This window comes from Pseudorasbora parva, chromosome 13 (genome assembly GCF_024679245.1).
Source record: "Pseudorasbora parva isolate DD20220531a chromosome 13, ASM2467924v1, whole genome shotgun sequence".
Classification (NCBI taxonomy): domain Eukaryota; kingdom Metazoa; phylum Chordata; class Actinopteri; order Cypriniformes; family Gobionidae; genus Pseudorasbora; species Pseudorasbora parva.
This window is the reverse complement of record NC_090184.1, coordinates 39,879,450-39,895,168: the sequence shown is the minus strand read 5'-3', so window position 1 is coordinate 39,895,168 and position 15,719 is coordinate 39,879,450. Positions and strand designations below refer to the sequence as shown.

The 15,719-nt window shown below is 38.0% G+C and overlaps 2 protein-coding genes across 5 annotated transcripts in view; both read left to right on the top strand.

Annotated features, from left to right (window-relative positions):
* ccdc120a (coiled-coil domain containing 120a) overlaps nucleotides 1-5,594 on the top strand; it is a 63,525-nt gene extending 57,931 nt beyond the window's left edge. For all 4 annotated transcript variants that reach the window (XM_067414363.1, XM_067414360.1, XM_067414362.1 and 1 more), the window contains exons 10-11: nucleotides 395-1,444; nucleotides 2,115-5,594. In XM_067414363.1, the coding sequence (XP_067270464.1) occupies nucleotides 395-1,444; nucleotides 2,115-2,220 (1,156 nt within the window). In that variant the 3' untranslated portion in view covers nucleotides 2,221-5,594. The remainder of the gene's footprint in view (nucleotides 1-394; nucleotides 1,445-2,114) is intronic.
* A 581-nt stretch (nucleotides 5,595-6,175) lies between these two features.
* Nucleotides 6,176-15,719, top strand: part of abcd1 (ATP-binding cassette, sub-family D (ALD), member 1) — a 45,358-nt gene continuing 35,814 nt past the window's right edge. The window contains exons 1-3 of the mRNA XM_067414359.1: nucleotides 6,176-8,184; nucleotides 10,276-10,456; nucleotides 10,667-10,809. Of these exons, the coding sequence (XP_067270460.1) occupies nucleotides 7,261-8,184; nucleotides 10,276-10,456; nucleotides 10,667-10,809 (1,248 nt within the window). The 5' untranslated portion in view covers nucleotides 6,176-7,260. The remainder of the gene's footprint in view (nucleotides 8,185-10,275; nucleotides 10,457-10,666; nucleotides 10,810-15,719) is intronic.

Genomic DNA, 15,719 nt, shown 5'->3' with positions numbered 1-15,719 from the left:
TTTATAAACTATAATCAAGGTCTTCTGGTAATGATCGTATGCGTGTCTAGTTCCAGTGGAATTCACTCCCATTATAAAGCTTAGATGTGCTAGGATATTTTTTTAATATAACTTTGATTGTGTTTGGCTGAAAGAAGAATGTCATATACATCTAGGATGGCTTGAAGGTAAATTATGGAATAATTTTCATTTTTGGGTGAACAAAACCTTTAAGGTAACATTTTTTTTGACCAACTTTTTTTTATTGTATTTTTTATTATAACATTATGAATGTGTTTACTGTCACTTTCAAGCAATTTAATGCATCCTTGCTAAATAAAAGTAGTAATTTGCATACTAAGCCAGAACGTTTGATGGTAGTGAATGTATTTTAATGTGTTGTTTATTTGTGCAGGTCAGAATCATCTAGCGGCACTGCTGCTGTGAAGCAGTGGTCAGACAATCTCGAGGCGCCCCATCAGGTGCCTCTGCAGTCTCAGGAGGGGTCCTCCGCAGGGTCCTACGAACAAGGGCACAGACGAAGCAATAGCTCCGAGACGTTACTCGACCGGCACGGCACCGCAATGGAGGAGGGAGGTCAACGGTTAGGCATGTCTGTACGAAACGGCCCGTACAAGAGCTCAGAAGCGCTCATGGACACAACTTTAAAACAGGCACAGCGGAGCAGCCCCGAACGGCAGGTAAACGGACACACCGAACTGTCCCGCGTTCGCTCGGCTGCGGGAGGTCGAGGAACCAACGGAGGTGGCGGTTACAGCGAGATACTCATGGATTATGTGTGGGGGAAACAACAGAAGATGCAAACTCAGCAAAGACTGCAGGTCCAAAATAGTGCAAAAACCCGGCCGTGGCCTGAAGGTCCCAATGCTCCACCACCTCCCTACAGAAACGGCTTCCCCCAATCGCAGCAGCTCATCCTGGGCAACGGCCCTCCGGCATACAGCCCGCTAATGCTGAGAGGGAAGCCTGGCGAGCCTCGGCGGGTCAAAGTGACCCGCACCAAATCCTGCGGCCCGTTCGTTCCTTTACAGCAGCACCAGCAAGAGTCTATCCTGCTCTCTGCCTACACTGAAACCAACACCGCCAATGGCACCGGCGTTAATGCACTGCATAACCAGCAGATAGACCACCCCCACAGACCTCCCCACTACCCAAACGAGTCATCCGCACCTACAACCCCTGATGACCCCACACGCAACCTACACAAGGCCTTGGCGCTGGAGGGCTTGAGAGACTGGTATCTGCGGAACGCACTGGGACAGACGGCCAATGCTGGGAAGGGCAAAGAGGGGACACAGACTCAGCGCAGGCGTACCACGTCCTCTCTGCACAACTCGCACCCCCATCCACCCCTAAAACACCAGCCACAGTCCTTTCAAACGGATACATCCTATCCACAGATGCCCCAGTCGGCCACGTTTCATGGTCACCCTCTACACGGCAGGTAATTGCAGAATTAATTAAAATCTACATTCATAATTCACAGGAACCATCAGTTAAGAAACCCTTTTTTTTTCAAAAAGGTAAATATATATTAGGTTTCATGACTTTTACAGCATTTATTAGTCATGGTCAATGCTCTTTTCTGCATATACTAATGCATTTTCACACATTTTTAAATTAATTTCCATTATAGTAGCTTACCGTGTATAAGTATATATTTTTAAAATTAACTTTTTAAATATTTAAATTGTTTTATGTTTTTGAAAGAAGTATTTTCTGCTCACCAAGGCTGCATTTATTTGGTTAAAAATTAAATATTGAAATAATAATGAAATATTATTACAAATTATCTATTTAAATATATCCTAAAGTATATTTTTTTCCTGTGATGCAAAGCTGAATTTACAGCATCATTACTCCAGATTATTTACAATTATTTACAAATGCATTTTCACATTTCAAGCTGTACAAATGTATATAGTATATAATAATAATAATACATTTTATATGTTATACACTTTATATTAAACAAAATCTCAAAGTGCTAGTATATGTATGCAGTGTATATATTTTAATATTATATTTTGTATATTATATATTATATATTGCTTTTCTTAGATGTGTATCATACCTCATTGATTTTGTCATCTCTTCTTTCTTTTTCCCTATAGGTCGATGGAGCTTTCATTGTACCAAGATACATTTTCATCTAAAATGCAGGAGATGGCACTTAAAGAGACCAGTAATGACAGACCCACACCGGGCACGCTGGTCTGACACACACCCACACACTCATGCAAACTCAAAGAGACTCCAGCTAACACCAGCTTACCTGTGTATGGAATGGCAGACTGAGAGAATGCCATAGTGGACTTCATAAGAGACTTTTTGCTTCCTTTCAGCGTTTAGAACTGAATAATTATGACAGAAATCAGCCTAGCATCCTTGTAATATTAATATATGCTAAGCCATTGACATGGGACAAACACTTGTACTCAGTCAAGACCCTTATCAGCATGAGATCAAGCTGTCTTCTAGTTTCATCATTTCTTGGTTCCTGTAGACTTCAATTTTCCCTCCAGGAAAAAATGGTTATTCAGAGAAAAGAGACATTATGTCACCATATTTCTATACATTCTATTACACTATTTCCAAGCTCAATATAGTTTTGTCTCAAAACATATTCAACAAGTTTTTGTTGTTCATGAGAATTATTGGTCGCTGGTGAGACCTTCCAAAAGTAGTACTGGACATTTGAGGCCCTTTGGAAAAAAAATCAGGATCTTCTCAATGTTTTTATGGAAATATTTCTATGCAAATTACAATCAAGAAGACTGTGTTTAGACAAAATTAATACTTTTTTTTTTTGTCATTCTGAGAAGCATTTTTAAAATGCGCAGGAGAAAAAAACAACAAGCCAAATCTTAATCTTTGATGGACTGTTAAAGAGTCAGTGACTCAGTATTTCATGAAATTTATAATTCAGCTAGTATCTTTATTACTAATGTGGAAGAGCATAAATGTGCTCATTCAGGATGATGACATTTAAAGGGATAGTTCAGCTGAAAATGAAAATTTTGTCATCATTTACTCAAGTTGTTCCAAACCTGTATGAGTTTCTTTGTTCTGCTGAACAAATAAGAAGAATGTTGGTAACCAAACAATTGCCAGTCCCCACTGACTTCCATTGTATGAAGGAAAAAAAAAATCTTCTTTTGTGTTCAACGCTACAGAGAAACTTATACAGCATCAATTTTGGGTGAACTTTACCTTTAAGAATGGCACAAAGGTCGCTGTGCGGCTCAAAAAACATCTTTATCTGTATCACATGTATTTATGATGGTTTCTATTTCCTCAGGCTGTAATTATATACCATACAATCACAAAGAAAACATGGAAATTCAGGAGTAATTAAACATTTAATCTATTCAAAAATAAATTTCTTCATAAATTAAGCAAGAATGAAAGGGAGAATCTTATGAAGCCTGTCAAGAGCACATTCAAACACTCCAAAATCAAAAGAGAATTTTTTCCTTTATTTTGCAGTGTCCTTGTTACACGTTACATGTAGTTACTGTAGTAATAACTATGAGTATAATTACATGCAACTAACCCTAAACCAAACCCCAACCCTAACCTTACAGTAAGTACATGTAGTTAATTATTAATGCATACTTAAATGCATAACTACACTGTAACACAAACACCTTAAAAATAAAGTGTAACCGAAAAATGATACGTTTTAAAGCAACAATTTTAGGATTTGCATTATGACATTATTTTCTTGATGATAAAGCCCCAACCTAATTCTCATTATTGTAATAGAAGAGAATAACAGTGGATTTTAGGATCATAATAATATATATTGTGCTGGATTTGTGCTGATTTAAAAAAGGATCCTTTCTGGACAGGATGAATTTTAATTACTCTAATGACAATTTAATGTGAATGATCATCTGAGAATAATGAGAAATCTAAAAATGCTCAAAAGCAAAACATTAGTAGAACGGATTAGTAATGAGAATGTGGGAGAGAAATGTGCTTAATGCTCATGAAAATGTCCATTTTTTTAAAATATTGGGGTGAAATATGACCATCTGTCTCCAATATGATCAGGTTTTTATAACAACAACCACTAGGAGGAGCCATATGATCTGTTTTCAGGGGTTGTGGACCCATTCAAATCAACAGCACCCACTGCAGATGCATGCAAAGCGCCCTGCCAGGTGCAGTGCTTGACGCAAGAATCACCAGCTTCTTGTGTATAGCGCCTTAATTGCAATTGTTCATTGTTTTTCCTATCGGATTGACTGCAGATGTCAATATTTACTGTATCTCTCAGTAATTAGATTGCATGAAATGAAAAGGTTTAATTAACCAAACCGGGACTTTGCCAAGAATCGTAATTTTCCAGCACCCTTCTTTAGAATTTGTTTGATGAATTGTGATACTCAGAATGTGGCGTTGCCTACCAATGCCAGGGTGCCAACCTTGGACCATTGTGCCTAGCAAATGCAGCGGAGAAGACTTTACTAAGCCCCATGTAACAAATGTGTATTTGAATAAAGAATTGGGCTCCTGCTTATAAACTAGCAGCAGATTTGACTCCCTCTTTAGGAAAAACAAACCTAAAACAGGCATTTGGATTGCTGGCTAATCCATTCCAGTAGATGTAGTGTGCTATGCTCCCTTCTGGGGAAAAAAGAACAAAAACTAAAAATGTACCTTGATGTACCAATGCATGCAGGTATCTGTTCTTTATTCCCTCCTCGTCTATGTTTCCTGATATTATTTTTTTCTCTCGGTTCATTGTATTTTCATTGACAGCATTATCTAGGCAAATTGATGTAGGTCTTAAAAGGTTCTACATGTCAGATGCCTTCACCTTGAATATATCTGTAGAATACAAAGCTGAGAGATGAACTTACTGAAGCAATCGAAACGTTCTCAGATACTCTGACACCAAATGCTGCCGTGCTTGTCTCAGGACTACACTGAAAGCTGCTTTGATTGTGGTCTGTCCATTTGAAATCAACGCCACTGATGCATGGAAGTGTCACGAATAGAAACTTTTCTACAAAAACAGACTTTAACAAAAGTGACCAAGGAGAAGATTGCCAAATGTTCATGATGCTTGTAAAACCTTGCTGAGGACATTTATGGTCAAACATTTTTACCGTTTTGGAAGAATATGATAATTTCTGTTGATAACATAGAACCTATCAGATAATGATCTAAAAGATGAAGAATATGAAGGATAACAGCCTTTTATTTTTTATTAAAGACTTATTTGTTGATTTAAACTGAGAACACTTAAGGCAAATACAACCAATGAAGTTTGTGAAATCTGTTTTGCTTCATCATGGTACCAAATGCTAACACTTTTTAAAGATGTTCCCTCCATGTTTTGGATACTACTGGAGATTGTATTTTCCCTGTTCCAATTTTAAAATTCCATATCCAAAACCTCTTTAATTGCTATTTTCCTGGCCGTGTGTTTTATCACTTTTGGAAGAAACCTCTCCAGACTGTATATAATTTGCTGTTTTCTCCTTGGTTTTCAACATTCTCTATCTCTATTGAAAAAAAAAAATCTAATTAAAAAACCAAGAATGTACAAAATTTGTTTTTAATAAAGTGTTTTTTGGTCAGATGCAGTCACCTGTGTGTTTTTAAACAGCCTACACGTTATAACTGATGATACGGCTAGTTTATTAATTTAATTAATTAATTGATCAACAACGTACACATGGTTGAGCATTGCCATATTAGTATTATAGGCCTAAGTATTACCATATTAGTCAATAATATTGTGTAATATCACATTTTAGATAGATGGATGCAAATTTTAAGATTGGATGGATGGATGGAAATTGATAGATTCTATATGGATAGATAGATAGATGGATGGATGGATGGCTGGCTGGCTGGCTGGCTAGCTGGCTGGATGGATGGATGGATGGATGGATGGATGGATGGATGGATAGATAGATAGATAGATAGATAGATAGATAGATAGATAGATAGATAGATAGATAGATAGATAGATAGATAGATAGATAGATAGATAGATAGATGAATTTGGATGGATGGGTGGAAATAGAAATTGTAAAAGTCTTGAAGAAGATACGTTGTTTATCTTGCCGCAGTAAAACTTAACAGCGCCAATAATCGGAAAGGACTCCAGTGATTATGAAAACAACAGGCGTGTGTGACTTTGGTATTGTGTGGCGTGAGTAAAGCATTTGCCTTCGTTTACTCCACCTATCGGCGCATTTTACCGTGTGATTGTACCGCCTGAGACCCGGTGAGGTTGATTTACGCCTGCCCTCAAACACACACCGGTGGCTTTTATTCTACATTCGGACCGTTTGATGAGTTAAATGACAGCCCGCATGTGCTCACCACGATGATGGGTTTTCATATTTCAGATCTGCTGTGAAAATGACCTTTACGTGGATCAGAACAGACGGAAAGTTGGACGGAGGAAGTTGAAGTAAAGTGAATATTAGCCAGCAGCGCTAGCACCGCAACTTAAACTAAGTTACACTTATTTGACATTTACATGCTGTTAGATTCAGTATAGCAAATCTGTAAACGTGTAAATAGTGTTTATAGTCAACTTACTGTGTTGTTTTTGTGTCGCACCGCTGTTTGTTTTTTGTACACTGAGTTTATTAGCTTAAATTGCTAGCTGTCATTTGAACTAACGTTACCTCTAAAGTCAGGACATGATGTTTGACTCATTCTTACGAGTCGCAAAATATTAACATTTAACATGATTTTTTTTTTGTCGTGTAAACAGTATTTCCCACAGCAGTCGTTCAGTGGGGATGTCAGTCATGACTTTTAGGTGTCAGCTTGGTCTCTTCTAAAACTCCTTAGCAGAAACAAATATAGACTCAAGTGAGACAATTGTTGACATACAGTTTAGAGTATGTTGACATTAATGTGTGGCATAACTCGTTTGTTAGAATGAGAAATATGTGAGTTTACTCATCTTCTCAAACTCTAGAGTAAGAACATAATTAACCTATACTTTATTTTGTATGGGACTCAATAAAAATTGTCAATCAAAAAAGAAAAAAGAATAGAATTACGCACAAGTTTACACTTTTTTGTTCTTAATTTCATTGCTGTCTCCGAAACTATTGTGATTTCCAATAGAACGTGTTAGTTTGACATGCTGTCAGTTTGCTGATATCACATTTATATTAGTTTACATGAATAGATATCCATATAGCTGTGCACATCAGCAACCTGCTCTTCAATAAGCTTCATTTTTAATGATCTCAGTATTGATAAGCTACAAACAAAATGTCTGCATATTCAAAACTTCCCTCCCAGCTGAAAAACCCCCTTGTGAAAAAGACCATTCTCCTTCTTGTTGTGCTATATGGGGCGAAGAAGCTTTCCCCTTACGTATATGGCAGGCTGAAAGGAAGGACTAGTAAACAAGTTAAGGGCACTGACCTGGTGACCTCCAATGGAGAACCTCAAGAAGTGGCAGCCGCAAGGAAAAAGAAAAGCTCCCCGGCTGTGAACCGTGAATTCTTCGGGAGGTTGATTCGTCTTTTGAAAATCCTCTTTCCTCGGCTTTTCTGCAAAGAACTTGGCCTGCTCGGTTTCCACTCTCTAGCCCTCATTTCACGCACCTTTCTCTCCATCTATGTTGCCAATTTAGATGGGCAAATAGTGAAAACCATTGTAAAGAAAGACCCCAAAGCATTTGTGGTGGAGTTAACCAAATGGCTGCTCATTGCCATTCCGGCCACGTTTGTGAACAGTGCCATCCGTTACCTGGAGGGTCAGCTGACCCTTGCTTTCCGCACCCGGCTGGTCACCCATGCCTACATGCTGTATTTCAATGATCAGACGTACTACCGTGTCAGCAACATGGATGGCAGGTTGGCAAACCCTGATCAGTCCTTGACTGAAGATGTGGTGATGTTTGCTGCCTCCGTGGCTCATCTGTACTCTAACCTGACCAAGCCGATCCTCGACGTGGTGGTGACCTGTTACACACTCATTAAAACAGCTGAGTCGAAAGGTGCCAACACCACCTGGCCCTCCGCCATAGCTGGCATCGTGGTGGCACTTACTGCCAAGGTTCTGAGAGCGTTCTCCCCCCGCTTTGGTAAACTTGTGGCTGAGGAAGCCAGGAGGAAAGGCGACCTTAGATACATGCATTCTCGCATCATCGCCAATTCAGAGGAGATTGCCTTCTATGGAGGACATAAGGTAGGAGAATATTCTTTTGAGTTTGGTTTCTGTCATCATTTGCTAACCTCATGTCTTTCCAAATCTGTATGACTTTCTCCAGAGGAATGCAAAAGGATTTTGTTTGCTGGTCTTTTGCATAGCACTGACCAACAGCACAAAAAAAGAGTTGTGAATACATTTTGACATTCTTCTCCTCACGCAAAGCTTATCTCATAGCTTCAAAAGATTTGAAATATAGCACGAGACATATGGACCTTTTTTATGGTTCTTTCTCATCCTTTATGACAGAGATTTTAAAACTTATTATCAATATTGTTGTTTTTTTGCTCTGTCAAAACTAATGTTAGCATAAAATGCTAAAGCTGCAGTCCGTAACTTTTTGCGCTTTAGCGGTTAATAAACAGAACTGCATGCATCTTGCGGAAGAACATTGCAGCCGGTGTCATGACAAATCCTGTCCCCCTGTGAAATCGTGTCCGCTGGTAGCGGTTTTAAATGCCTGATCAAAAGTTGTTATACATGGTTCTGGACAATCAATTGTTTTAAAATAACTAAATAATAAACTAATAAACTATGAATTCATTGCCATACTAAGTACACACGCAAAACATTTATTTGAAATATGTAATTGATTGCTATAATGGGAGTAAAAACATTTTCTGAATTATATACTTATATAAGCACTTATAGCTTCAGTTATATACTACTTATATATGAAACATATGCTTTGTAAGACATTAAAGACTATTTTAACACAATTTAAACAGCAAAAATCAAAACGCGATTGTGTAAGAATTGTAATCAGGCTCTGAACAGATTACCTATAAAAAAAATTTCAGCCAATAGAATCGCTCTGGGGGTCCTTGCGGACACGATTTCACAGGGGGACAGGATTTGTCATGACACCGGATCTACTTCTCTCTGTTTAATATCTATGGCGAGTTACGCAGGGACTGCTCCTCCTCCTCAGCGGTTTCTACCAGACCGCTCTGAAACAGTCCCAATATAAACACTTATTATAAGTGCACCATAATGATTCAGGGTAAGACAAAAACACGGTTTGGAAAATGGATTCATGTTGTACATTCTCATTATATCATTATATTGAACACAAAAAAAGTTACGTACAGCAGCTTTAAATAATGTTTAAATTAATTAATATATTTTCAACACATTTAACAAACGTGTATAGTATATTAGTATAATTTGCTTGTATATCAGGGTGTTGTAGAGCACTTTTGTTTTATAAACAAATCACTTCTTTTTACACTTTAGTACACTGAGAATAGCCATCAGTCAGTGCTACAGAAACGATTCATGTAGTTCAAACACAAATGGTTTAGGTTAACTTAACATTTTACAAATTTTATTTCATTTAACATAATACATAATTAAGGAAAAAATTGGTTTCAGCCTTGGTGAGTGTAATGTACTTATTTTAAAGACATTAATAAAATCTTACCGACCCAAACAGTGGTGTCTATGTTTATGTTTTAGGAAAGGTAAAATTCTTATTTTAATTCTTTCAATGTTGTTTTTCAATGGAAGAAAAGGTCTTTCAGGTTTAAGATGTAATGAGAGTGAGTATTAAATGATGACCGAATTTTCATTTATGGGTGAACTATCCGTTTAAGACTGTAAAACAAGTATTTGAGGTCATTTTGTGTCTGTGTCTCAATGACAAAGCAAATTTCCCAGCTAAACAAACAGTGCCCCATGCTTGCAACTGGAAATGTTCCTGAACTTCACAGTCATATGGCCAGAGAAAGTGTTCATAGAGAGAGGTCATGTGGTGTGTCTGAATACATAGAAAGCCCTGGAATGGGGGCAAAAGTCTGTATGCTCCTCTGTGACCCCAGATCCACACTTACACACACATTGCACACACTCCACTTCACCTTCATGATGCTTTGATTTTATGCTTAAAAAATACATGGTTCTTATGCATACAAACAGTAACAAATTATGAAATGGCATTATCATGAATCAGAAAGCCTGATCGGACTCTATATAATTGGAAACCAGCTTGATGTTATCTTGTTGCCTGTGTATCTGCGTGTATGCATGTCTGCGTGTGTGTTTGCGTGCCTGCCTGTCTGCCCTGCGCAGATCGAGATGTTTCAGCTGCAGCGGAGCTACACGGCGCTGTCCGAGCAGATTAACCTGATCCTGTTCAAGAGGCTGTGGTATGTCATGCTGGAACAGTTCCTGATGAAATATCTCTGGAGCGCATCGGGCCTGGTCATGGTCGCCGTGCCCATCATCACTGCCACCGGATACTCTAAATATGGTATGGATTGAATTATGAGTATCTGTATTTCCAGTTCTTCTTTCTGTGTCTGTGGCTCCAGACTTTTTGGCTGTGTGATTGTTTCAATCCAAAACTCCCTTGAACATCCTTGAGCACGTGTTCTTATGGCTTTCTTAAAGGGGACACTTTAGTACCATTTTTTTAGTCCCTTTAGTCTGCATGGTTTGTTTATTAATATTTTCCATTCAGATTCAGAGGATGTGAAACAGGCAGCCATGGTGATGAAGGAGGAGGACTTGGTGAGTGATCGCACACAGGCTTTCACAACGGCCCGGAACCTTCTGAACGCTGCAGCTGATGCGGTGGAGAGGATCATGATCTCATACAAAGAGGTGGGATGCATTTCACATACTAACATTTTATTAGACACTAGGGATGCCACAATACTCAATATAATATTGAACCGTTTGGTACGGCATTCACGGTTCAATACGCTCTTTTGAATTGCGTTTTTTGTCGGTTTTGCATTTAATTAATATTTTCTATTTCTCTTCGTTTTAAATATTTATTACAGTTTATTTCGGGTCTGTTTGAGTGTGCCTTTGAGTCTACGCGCTGATATGAGCAAATATCTAATCATATGCACTAAAGTTATGGCCGATGGTGTTTAGTCACACTTTGCCGGTTAAACATTTCATTCGCGTTTTACATGCGCGCGCCTGTCGGACACGTTATTACTTGACTTACTGCACTAATACTGTCAAACACAATATATAAACACAGTCGGTTATGTCTAAAGTGAAAGTAAAATTGCGTGTCTATGAGATGTAAGCAGGTCTTAGCAGCGCAGACTAGTGATTGTGAACGTTTGTCCTTAAAGGGACAGTTCACCTCTAAAATTATAGAGGTATTAGAGGTATTAAAATAGACAAAGAAAAAAAATCACTCACTGCTCTTGAATAAAGTAGCGTTCAATCAATGTATATTGAAGACTGTTCTTTTAATTTTAGCCTACATTTATTCATTCAATTTCATACTTAAATGCTACTCTCTGAGCTGCCACTGTAAATCTTTATATTTATTTATTTTATACTATACAATACACTGGGAATGTGTACAAGGGTTTTTTAAAGTAAAGTAAAGAAAAGAGTATTACAATAAAAAAAAAAGTTCTCCTTAACCTTTTTCTGTTCCTGTCGCCTAAGAATAGAATAGCAAAAAACCAAACCGAACCGAAAACTGTGGTTAAAAACCGAGGTATGTATTTAACCGTGGACTAACTGTATTGTTGCATCCCTAGTAGACACATTAAAAAAATCAACATAAGCCCTATTCTCACGGGATTGGTATTATCTAGGGACCTCTGTGATTTAGAAATTACTCCCCCACATCTGAATTTTGCGTGGCACATTCGCACGGTGTAAGCAAAGCCTGTGATTTTACTCGAATTTCCTGACTTATCTCCCGAATATGATGTCAAGACTTATAAATGTTTTTTTTATTATAGATATAGCTGTATGAAATCATAAACAGTAGGGCTGGGACGACGTCGACGCAAAAAATACGTCGACGCAAAATATGCGCGTCGATTCGTCAGACTCAAAATAAAGATGGCGGCGCCGGAGAGTAGTAGCAACCATAGATGTACATAATAAAGTATATTATGTAATTAAGTATATTATTTATTATGTATATCTATGGTAGCAACACGAGTGGCTCCTCAGACTTTCAGAAGTGCAAGGCTTGCGGGTTGGCCACAGTCTATGGGGTTGGCGCGCGGTGCGCACGGAGCATCACAGGGATGCGCGCACGCGTTTTGTTGTCACGGCTACATAAACAAATTTCTGCACACAGGAAGACAGATGTTTTGGTAATATTTGATGTATTTTAATCACAAAAACAAACGTTTGCATCAAGTGAAAGCATCGGACACATTGGCTACGTTACCTACATAATAAGCTGTTTTAAATGTAAAATGTTCAATGTCTAATCGCGCTGATGTGACCGAGGGTATCCATCCTCTAAGTGAGCAGTTTCATCCCAGGACTATTCCGGTTTTAAACGGAGTATTGGCGCCCGTAATGCACTCTACATGTAACTGTTTTCACTGTCATGCCGCGGATGCGCGTGGCGTTTCTGTTGCGGGTCAGCCACGGGGCTGTGTGGCGTTTTCTCTGCCTTTGCACACTAGAAGCGTGTCTGACGCGGCGCTGCTGCTGCTATTGATGCGGAGGGAAGCCCTATTCCTAATGTTAAACATAAATAGCCTACTGATACAGCAAAGAAAACGTCGGGAGTAGCCACATATCTATGGTATTGACGGCAAAATAGGCTACAGAATATGTCGTTCTGTATTGACAGTTGCAACATTTCAAAATCGATAATTGACGTTTTTTATTATTACAATTAGGCCTATATCTGCATTTATGTAAACCTACAGACTTTCAAACATGAAAATGTAATTTAATAATATGTATTCGTGTCAAAATGATATATAAACATCTTTTCCTATTCTATTTTGCCTGGAGACGCTCCCAACACGCGTGAAAAATAGGCGCTCTTCTATTTCCAGCATGCACGCGTTTTCCGCGCGTCACAGGCAGTGTGCAAACTCCAACCTGTTAACATGGGAGCCGAAACAAAAACGGACACGCCACGCAGCCGAGACGCTCACGCTTGCAGTGTGTCCCCGGATTTGATTAACCAACTTGTTGATATTTAATCGATGGGCATAGCCTATAGGCTAAGTTGCATACATAGAAAAATCGTATAATATGTTTCTTTGTTGTAGGTTTATACTTATTTATTTGTGTGTGTGTGTGTGTGTGTGTGTGTGTGTGTGTGTGTGTGTGTGTGTGTGTGTGTGTGTGTCTGTGTGTGTAGCCTACTTTATGTTTTCAAGGTTTTATTGAATGCATTGCTCTTGTATAGTCTTACTTTGGAATTTTAAGAGCAATAAACATATATTGCAATGTTAAGGAATTCGTTTTTTCATTCAGATAATTAAATCAACATGTATAAATTGCTATTAGGCAATTAATGGGGAGATAATCGGTAATCGAATCGAATCGTAACCGAATCGGACAGGAAAAATTAATCGTTAGATTAATTGATGCATCGAAAAAATAATCGCTAGATTAATCGTTTAAAAAATAATCGTTTATCCCAGCCCTAATAAACAGTTATATGTATCAATATCGTTTGGATTGTTTTATAGTAATAAAAATAATTTAGTTCAGTTAGAGAACAGAAGCTACAAATTAAACCTGAACTGAGCACAGACCATCGGCAGGAGTCAGATATCATTTATCGCGAGTGAGAAGCTGACTATACGGCGGGAGATTCAGTTTCAAAGCTAAATATAAAAGCGCCCATTTAAGCGAGCTGGTCATTGTACTGTTCTGTTCTGTTTTTCATTAAGAATAGTATTGATATTAATATTAAACACACCATTCAAGCAATTTGTTTCCAAATTGGTACTCATTCTAAAGTGAAAGTATCCGTGCGGGAATTCATAACAGTGCGCATTATGAATGCAACCTCCATTCTTCGTTAAAGATAAAGATAGAATTGCGCACAGAAAACAAAAACCTTGCAAAAATTATATACGATCTGCCTAATCTGCCACCCTATGTGTCTACTAGGGATGCAACAATACAGTTAGTCCACGGTTCAATACATACCTCGGTTTTTAAGCACAGTGTATAATGCTGTTTGCACATTACACTCCTGCACTTCTGTTATCCACGTATTTATTTTTATAGTCTCCAGTTTACTTTATCTCACTTATTTTATTCCACATCTCTTATTTCTTTTACTTGATTTATTCATAATTCTACATATGTATATATATAGCACATATATCCTATTCCTATTTTATAATTTATTGTGCTTTTTTGTTAATTGTTATTTGCTGTCCATGGAGCGGACCTGTTTACATTTCACTGCCGGTTGTATTCTGTATATAACTGTGTATGTGACAAATAAAACTCTAGAACTTGAACTTGAACCTAATCCTGGCCAAATCACAGAGATGCCGATTCACACAGGACTACTATTATCACAGGACCTCGGTGTTTGGCGAAACATGGTAGGTAATTTGCGGGGGAATGTTTTGTTTACAAATTACAGACATGGCCGATTCGCACGGGATTAAGATCACAGACATTCTCTGTTCAATTATTACAAATCACCAGAGGTCCCCAGATAATACTAATCATGTTAGAATAGGGCTATAAACTGTGGAGGAAATAAAAGTTTGTTTACAAAATAATTAAGCAGAAATTATAAACATGCACTTCAATATAAACAAAAACTAAACAGAATTGCAAAGAAAATGACTTAAGTTGTCTTATTTTAATGTGCCCCAAAAGTGCCCATTTAAAGTGGCCAAAATTGGAATTAAATTATGCAAATACAATTTTTTACCAGTTCCTAATTTTGTTTTGGAGATCTGCTACAATATGTTTACATACATCCAAGGTCAAAAACCCTTTAATTTTCTCATAATATAAACAGCAGCATCTCTCATTTTCTCAAAATGTCTGAAACCGGTTAGATCACAGATTTGGTCTCTCTAAACTCCTTTCTGAGAGCCTACTCTCCTCTAATTCGTCAAATGGCCCAGTCTGTTGTGATGGGTCTACTGCTGTACATTGTGTAGTGTGTGTACATTGTTTGTTGGAAACCGAACGCCCATTACCATTTCTTAATTTCAGCTTTGGAGGCTTCCTCAGCACTTGATACATTAAGAATGGTGTTTGTTTTACCAGCCCTCATCCTTTGAACGTGCATGCAAAGTGGATTTACTTCCTCAGCGCAGAAAACAGTGTCTTCTCGATATTTCTACAAAACGAACCAAACTCTTCCAGGTCTCAGCTACAACTACAGTGTCAAAGTAGGGTCAAAGTAGGTGTTGTTTGCGGGCAGCCAGTGAAGACCATAGACTGGCATTATGCAAGTGGGTTACAAACCTACATAAGTTAGTGCTGGAAGTAGGGTTGGAAATACTGACAACTCATTTCACAATTGATTTATTCTTTTGGTAGATAATAACTCAATTTATTATGCACTTTGCAGACATTCGCAAACAGCTATATTAAACACTGCATGTATTTTAATATCTGAAAAACCATAAAAGGTACATTTTAAGAACCATTTTAACCAACCACCACCACATTTTCTTTTTTATGTTATGTTTAGTGGCACATCAATCTAATATCTATGAATCTACAATATAAAACCTGGCTGCTTCAGCTGATCTTTTGTCATGTAAATGTAGCAAACTTAAACATTGTGCACC